Source organism: Fukomys damarensis, unplaced genomic scaffold, assembly GCF_012274545.1.
Source record: "Fukomys damarensis isolate Sample0158 unplaced genomic scaffold, DMR_v1.0_HiC HiC_scaffold_19, whole genome shotgun sequence".
Classification (NCBI taxonomy): domain Eukaryota; kingdom Metazoa; phylum Chordata; class Mammalia; order Rodentia; family Bathyergidae; genus Fukomys; species Fukomys damarensis.
In genome coordinates, this window is record NW_022900931.1 from 65562188 (window position 1) to 65570701 (window position 8514).

The 8514-nt window shown below is 52.6% G+C and overlaps 1 protein-coding gene across 1 annotated transcript in view; it reads right to left on the minus strand.

Moving 5' to 3' along the window:
• Lrrc4b (leucine rich repeat containing 4B) overlaps positions 1-8514 on the minus strand; it is a 19181-nt gene that overhangs the window by 1857 nt on the left and 8810 nt on the right. Inside the window, exon 2 of the mRNA XM_010640866.2 lies at positions 236-1348. Coding sequence (XP_010639168.1) covers positions 236-1348 — 1113 coding nt within the window. The remainder of the gene's footprint in view (positions 1-235; positions 1349-8514) is intronic.

An 8514-nucleotide genomic window follows, 5' to 3' on the forward strand; every position in this document is an offset into this window, starting at 1 on the left:
GGATGGGCATGACACCCAGGGCCTAGCCTGTTGCTGCTGTCTCCACAGTTCCCACAATCCACCCCTCCCTGGCAACCGTGACCACCGTTCCAGAATGCTAACTCATCGGCATTATGACAGCTGAGCTTTGTCATAGCCCTGACACTCACTGTGCACTCTGACACTCTGCCAGCCTCTGTGGACACTGAATTGATATCTGGGCCTTCCAACTTGGCCTCACTGACTCTGATCCTACTTCTCCCAATATCCCGACACCGCCCCCGGCCGCCACGGGGTCCACGGCCGAGACGTTGAGCGTGGCGGAGGCCGTGGTGTTGCCGGCCGAGTTCGTCACCATGCACGTGTACTGGCCCGTGTCCTGCACGGTGACGTTGGTGAAGTTGAGCGTGCCGTCGTGCAGCACGGAGATGCGCACGCGGTAGGAGCCGTGCGTCATGAGCGTGCCATTGGGCGTCAGCCAGTTCACTGACGTCATGGAGGTGCCCGTGCGGCACTTGAGCTCGGCCGCCATGCCCTCGGTGACATTGAGGTCCGTGGGCGGCTCCACGATGACCGGCGCGTAGCAGGTGAAGTGCGACTGGTCCAGCTCGCCGATGTAGCGGCCCTTGAGCCCCGCGGGCGCGTGGCAGCGCGCGCAGCACGTGGTGTTGCTGGGCACCGTCTCCTTGAGCCACCAGCTCAGCCAGAGCACGTCGCAGTTGCAGTGCCAGGGGTTGTGGTTGAGGTGCACGCGCTCGAGGCGGTGCAGGGGCGTGAAGAGGTCGTGGGGCAGCGACATCAGGTTGTTGTGGGACAGGTTGAGCTCCTCCAGCGACTTGAGGTCGTCGAAGGCGTTGCGCTCGATGGTGGCCACCTGGGCGTGCATGAGCCACAGCTTCCGCAGGCTGGTGAGGCCCTGGAAGGAGCCGGGGCGGATGAGGTCCAGCCGGTTGCCGGACAGCTCCAGCTCCTCCAGGCGCACCAGGGCCGTGAGGTTGGGGATGTCCTTGAGGTTGCACATGCCCAGGTTGAGGTAGCGCAGGTTGACCAGCCCCTCGAAGGCCGCCTCGGAGATGTACTCCAGCCGCTTGAGCTCGCCCAGGTCGAGGCGGCGCAGCGAGGGCACGCGGTTGAAGGCGTACGAGGGGATGCTCTCAATGGGGTTGTTACGCAGCCAGAGCTCCCGCAGCTTGGACAGGTACTCGAAGGCCTGCGTGGGCACCGTGGTCAGCCGGTTGTCGAAGAGCTCCAGCGTGTTCAGGCTGGGCAGCCCGTTGAAGGCGCCCACCTCGATCTTGCGCACCAGGTTCTTGCTCAGCTGCAGGATCTCCAGGTGCCGCAGGTGCTTGAACGTGTCTGTGCGGATCACCTGGGAGGGGGGACACGGGTCAGTAAGGCGGGCAGGGACGGTGGCCAGAGCGAGAGATGGGGTTGGCGGGTTAGGGGATGGAGCGGCTACTGTGGAAAGCAGTCTGATAGCTGCCTACAGAGTTCACACAGGAGTGGCCAGCTTGGGTGCACGCCTGTAATCCTGACGCTTGGGAGGCTGAGGCAGGAGGATTTAAACCCAGCTTGGACTGTATAGGGAAACCTTATGTCAAAAAAGAAAAAAATATGGGGTTGGGGATTTTAGCTCAGTGGTGCCATGCCTGCTTCGCAAGTGCAAGGTCCTGAGTTTGATCTCTGGTACCATAAAAAAAAAAAAGAAAAAAAGAAAAGAAAAGAAAACAGAAGAACCCCACCAAACTACTAGAAAACTAGAGCTGCCACTCCTTGGCCATCACAGGCCCAGGTGTGTACTCAGGACAGCTGAAGTGCTGTTCACAGAAGTCCTGTTCTTCTTCTTCTTCTTCTTCTTTTTTGGTAATGGGAATCAAACTTGGGTCCTTGAGCTTTTGAGACAGGTGGCGGAACCACTGAGCTAAACCCTGGCCCAGAAGTCCTGTTCTTTAAGCCTAGAGGGCAGCCACCCAGATGCCCAGTGACAGGGAACAGACAGGCGCCTGCAGGAGAGGGCTGCTGGCCCCACCAGGGGACCCCAAGGCAGCCCTGTGGGAAGAGGGTGCCCAGGCCCTGCCGTTCCCAGCAGGGTCTCTGCCTGTACATGTGGGGTGCAGGCCCTGGGCAGGGGGAGGAGGGAGGCAGAGAGCTGGTGACCGGACACCCGGTGGTTACACAGGGGAAGTTAGCTGTCAAAATTTAGCTGTATGCTTAAAACAGGGACATTTTATATGCAAATTATACCTATTTTTTAAAAAAGAACGAAGAATAGTAAAACCAGCAGCTAACATCCATTAACCCTTATTTGGTGCCGGATACTGTTTTAAATGCATTGCAAGTAAAAGCTCATTTAATCCTCCTAACTGCCCCGTAAAATCGGTACTGGTACAAACCTTTATTCAGTGCCTGCACTCTCAAAATGTGTCAACCCTACAAGTCAGATTTTCATAACGCTGACAGTGAGTTCCATCTGTAGCGACACTCGATCAGACTCACGTGAGGCTATTTAAAGCCTTTAATCCCTCCTGGCCACGTGACCACCGAACCGCTTCCCTCTGGAAATATTTCCACATTTGATCAGGGTTAGTGTGAGAGCCCCAGGTGTTACAATACAGGTGCTGCCAGTTCACAACAGCTAAATCCTAGAACAGGCCCACTGGTGAGCAGATGCAGAAAACGCGGTCTTTATACACAGTGGAGGGCCGTTCCGCACAGAGGGCGAGTGTGAGAACCTCTAGGTAGATGGACACATCTCGAGGCCCGAATACTGAGGGAGGCTCATCCGACCCGAGGGCAGGTATGACGCGATTTCTCTTATAGGAGGGACCCAGCGTAAAGTAAAAGGTGAAGCAGGGAGGGGGAACTTTTGCAGACGGGGAGAGGATCTAGGGGAGGGAGAGAAAAGGAAGGACAAACAAAAAGGACTCAAAGCCCTAAGTATGTGGCCACGCCCCTCGATGAGCACATCAGCGTTGCAAACTCGTACTAAGGAAAAACAAAAATACATGCTCGTGCTATTCCCTTTCCTTTCCTTTTCTTTCTCTTAATTAATTAATTAATTTATTTATTTTGGTACTGGGGATCGAACTCAGGACCTTGTGCTTGCAAGTTAGGTGGAAAAACCACTGAGCTAAATCCCCAGCCCTTAGATTTATTTTTTAACCATCACACAGAACACAAACATTACATTACTAGGGCACTGCGTGGTCTCTGTGCAGGTACACACGTGGCATTTACATCATGTTGGACACAGCTGTCCCCTCATTTATCATTTCTTTCTTTGTTTCTTTTTTGAGACAGGGTCTCACTATGTAGTCGAGACTGACCTGGAACTCACTACGTAGCCCAGGCTGGTCTCAAACTCACAGCGATCCTCCTGCCTCAGGCTCCTGAGTGCTGGGATGACAGGCGTGCCCCACCACGCCCGGCTCATTTATTATTTCTTTATGTAGCTCATTTCAAAGGCCCTGGGTCCATTTCCCAGGACAGGAAAAAGAAAACAAATTATATTCATGTTACATCCCTGTTGACATACATGTTCAACACCATATGCCAAGTATTAGTACCCACAACAAGACCCAACAAGCAGCAGCCAGGCGTGGTGGCTGCACCTGTGGTCAAAGAGAACAAGCCTAGTCTGGTCTAACAGTGAGACCCTAACACTGGGAAAATACTTGCCCTGCGACAGTAAGTTATTGCCCTTCTAACAGCAGAGTGCCTCGGGAGGGGCCTGGAATGGACACCGCAGTGCAGCAGCGCACCCGGGGGTGCACAGAAGGGGACGGACTTGGGATCAGACACAGGCCCTCGGTGCCAGAGTCCCAGCTCTTAGCCTCCGATCTCAGCTGCCACGTTTAGGGGACCACGGAGGGGCGGCACTGGGCCGGGCCACGCGGGCCACGGAGGCACAAGAGGCCACATAGCCACGGGGCAGCCCTGCTAATGACATGCGGATGCCCCTGTGTGCTACTCAGGGGGAAATGGGAAACTCCAAGGAGCATCCTGCATAGCCAGGATTTCATAAAACTAAACATTAGTTATCTGTCCATAGCGTGCCAAAAATAAATAAATAAATACAAGAAGAAAGCCTGGCAGGAAATCCTCCAAGCTGTTCTTAGTGTGAACTCCAGCTGTTGGGGGTTATGGGCAGTTTTTTTTCTTTTGTTACTTTTATAACAAGCAGGAATACGAAACAACAACAACGAAAATGTTGAATCACACAACTGTACCTGAGAGGCAGCCAGCCCGAGAGCAGTGACATTTTAGGCACAGTTGCACCCACAGAATAAAAACAGGGACCGGCGCTGCCCGATTACAAACTCCGTGTGAACCACGGGCACAGCTCTGCATTCCTCCGGGTCCGTATTTTTAAAAACCCAAACAGGTGAAATCAATTTTCATTGTTTTTAAAAATTGATACATAATTAAATCAATTTGAATAATATATTTATTTATCCCAGTAGTTCCAAAATATTGTTCTTCCACCGTGTAAGCAAGATGAAAGCTTAGGAAGGTTTTCACTCTTTGCGCAATGAGGTTTCGGCCTGTTTTACACCCATGCCCAGCCTCCTCTAGACATGCGCAGTTCATGCGCTCATGCTAGAGATGCAGGATTCTCTGCTCTCCCCTGGACCCACACTGGTAGTGAGACTCACTAAGAAGATGCTGTCACCTCCCTCTGCCCCTCAGCACCTGGCCTGGCCTGGGCTGGCTTTCCCTTCCTCCCCACATGCTTCCTGTGCTCTACTCTAGCAGGTCCATCACATAGCAAACCTCCTGCCCCAGGGCCTTTGCACCTGCTGTTCCCGCTTCCAGGACTTCCATTCCTACTTCTTTTTGTGGTCAGCTCCCCTTTCCCTTTCACATTCAGCTGTAGGGTTACCTGCAGGAGAGGTCCATCTACCCCATCTGCCTGCCTCAGTCCTGTCAGGGATCTCTACCCTAGGCTCAGCTGTGCAAAGCTGTGTCCAGGCCTGGAAGACAGGAAGGAGCCTGGGCCTCTGTACCCACAGCTCAGGCTTGCTCACTGTGACCCCGAGGTGTGAATCTGAAAGACCCTTTCTGGAATCTTCCCTCTTGGGGTTTCTTCTCCTCTGTTCTTCCTGCTACGAGGGTGTGGACCCAGGAACAGGCCGAACACACTGCCCCAGCCCCACCCAGCCCCGCAGCGCCCTTCTCCACCAGGGCTGGGCCCATCACCTGCTTTCCGCAGGATGTCAAGCCTGGCAGGCTGCCCGAAGGCTCCCTCGCATTGCAGTTTCTAGCTGGGGTGGCCCTGCAGAGCCTCGTGTGCTGCGAGGGGACCTTTGGAAGGTGACTGACCATGGGGTGGTGAGGCCTGGCTGGAAGGGCACCTCCTCCCCAGCTCCTCCCCGCCCGCTCCCACGTGAGAGCAGCCTCTCCACCTCGGGGTCCCTGTGTGTGCTGCCCGCGAGCCAGCCAGTTCGGGACCAAAGATCAGAGCCAGAAGAAACCTCTCAGTGACAAGGACACCTCGCGGTCTCGGGGAGAAAGCAGGAGGTGCATTTGGGTTCTCAGAGCTTCGACGGTCAGACAGTCCGAGGGGAAGCGGCTCTTCACAGGCCTCATGGGTACAACTGCTGCCTGCTCATTTCAGGGCAGATTAGAAGGAAAGGAAAACCAGCCAAGACTCTATTTTTGGTTTTTCGGTACTGGGGGTGGAACTCAAGGCCTTTACACTGAGCTACCTCCTAGCCCTGTTTAATTTACAGCGGACCCTTGAGTTTCGACTGGCCTAACACATGGACGATTGGGTTAGGACCGGAATTTTAATTTCAACTTATGATCAAGGTCTTGAGTTACAACCTGAATGCCAGCCGCTTGTGCTTCCCGATGGTCTCAGATACAGACTTAACCCTTACAGAGCTCTGGAAGGAACATGACAGCATCCTTTCCTGTGCTGGGTTCACTGAGAAACCCCGGGCCAGCGTCTCTCTAAGAACATTGAGCTCTGCTGTGTGCAGGAGAGAGACTTTGAAGGCTGTGGAGAGGAGCCTGAGCCTTCACTGACCAATGTGAGTTACAACCAGCCCTTGGGAATGAACTGAGTTCATAAGTCCAGGGTCCACTGTATTTTATTATTTTTTTGAGACAGGATCTTGCCGAGTTGCCCAGGTTAGTTCAAACTCGCAATTCTCCTGCCTCAGCCTCCCTGAGTGTGTGATACATTTAGAGTTAACCTATGTGAACTATTTGGTATATACCCTTCCAACTTTTGTTCTACACACTTGTCATTATCTTTTAATTTTTTTACAAAATGTTGATAATATACTCTCACAGGTCCCGTATTTCCCATTAATAATAAATACATTGTGCACATTTTTCCAGTCTCATAAAGTATTCTTAGAACCACAATTTGGCAGCATGGGACTCTGGCCCAGGGCTGTGCTGCATTGGGAGTGACAGGGTAATCTTTTATTTTTATTGCTTTCTTTCTTTCTTTCTTTATTTTGGTACCAGGGATGGAATGCAGGACCTTGTGCTTTCAAGGCAGTCCCAGTGCCACTGAGCTACAACCCCTGGCCCTTTTTTGTTTTTTTTGTTTTGAGACAAGGTCTCACTATGTAGCCCAGGCTGGCCTCAAGCTCATAGCTCCTCCTGCCTCAGCCTCCTCAGTGCTGGACACAGGTGTGCACTGCCACGCCCAGCCAGAGCCCCTCTAGGCCTTTTATCACCACCCTTGAACCGCTGGTGCTGACAGCAGGTGCGTGGTCACTGTTTCTATCAACAACATCTATGGGAGCTTCCGGTCAGGTCTGATCTCTAGGGGGAGAATGAGGATCAGAGCCTGGGTCGGGAAGTTGAAAACCAACAAAGTGCTGGTCCCGGGCCCAGCGAGGACTCCCTGGAGGGGCCGCTCGCTGGGTCTTGGTGCCACATGGATGACCCAGCACCTGGCCAGCACTGCCGACTCCTTTCTCCCTCCCGGGTCCCAGGCTCAGCACCTGTCCAACCCCCTCCCCAAAGCTGGCCTCTCGGTGAGGCCGCCAGCAGCACCCTGCAGATCTCACGGCCATTGTCTCCTGCCTCCCTGTCCCCTCAGTCCCGACCCACACAGGCTCATCCTCTCCCCTAGCTCCGTCCCAGCCCCCGTTGGCCTCTGGTCTCCCCCTCAGCCCGTCTCTGGGGTCCCCAGAGCTGACCCTGCCTCTGCCTCCTCTGGACCCTCCCATGCCCTGGGGAAGCCTCGCCGGCTGCCACCTGCCCGCCTCTGCCTTCGCTCTCAGGGCCAGTCTTGGACCCACATCACCATGTTAATCCAGCTGACAACCACCATTCATTTTGTCCCATCTGCGGGCCCCCACTTTCCTCCCTGGTCAGCTGTGAGCTCAGATCTCAGCCTCCTGAGGCTCTGCCACCTTCCTGCTGTGTCACCGGTCCCCTGAGCCCGGCGGGCAGCCTTCTCCTCCACGCCAGCCACAGTAGGGAGATGCATGGTGCTCTGCACTGCCACACTTTGTCAAGACTGGGGTGGGTGTGGTGGTATGGGCCTGTATATCCCAGCACTCTGGGAGGCTGAGGCAGGAGGATCGGAAGTTCTAGCCTAGCCTGAGCAAGAACTAAGGACTTAGTGACTTAGCAAGATTCTATCCCTTAAAAAAAAAAAAAAGAAAGAAAAAGAAAAATGGGGGGCAGGCAAAGACCCTGGGTTCAATCCTTGGTACTGCAAACAAACAAATAGCATACATCTGTCTCTTTTTTTTTCTGGTACCAGGGGTTGAACTCAGGACCTTGTGCTTCTGAGGCAGGCAGCAGAACCACTGAGCTAAATCCCTGGCCCTACATCTCTTTTGACTAGTGTTTGCAATCACTTTTATTTTTGTCATTTGCTGTCATGTTTTAGTTATAGTTTTTGGATTGTTAATTTCTTGTGAAATCTCTGCCTTTTAAGTGCAATTTTATCCCATTTACGTTTATTGTAATTACTAATATATTTGGAATTATTCCTCCAAAGTGATTGGGGGTTTTTTTGTCCTTACTTTTTATCTATTTATTTTTTTGGCAATGGGGATTGAACTTAGGACCTTGTAATTGCAAGGCAGGCAGTGGCACTACAGAGCTAAATCCCTGGCCCTTTTGTACTTATTTTTGTGGTACCAGGGATCGAACTCAGGACCTTGCACTTGCAAGGCAGGTGTGACACCACTGAACTAAATCCCTGGTCCTTGTCCTTATTTTTGTAGCTTATTCTCTCTATCATTTCTCCTTTTCTGTCATCTTTTGTATAGGTTGAATTTCTTCTAATTCCATTTCCCCTCTCTAATGTTTTAGGATTTATGTTTCCTGTTGTGTTAGTGGTTAGCTTTAAAATTTAACACACACACCTAAAGACTAAAATCAGTGGGTTCCTCCTTCTCTTCCCAAGCAATACAAGGCTGATCCCATATCTGACTCTATATAAAAAGCTGGTGGTGCACATCTGTAATCCTAGCACTCTGGGAGGCTGAGGCAGGAGGATTGCATATTTGAACTCAGATTGGGCAATTCAGTGACTTGAAAGACGCTGTCTCAAAA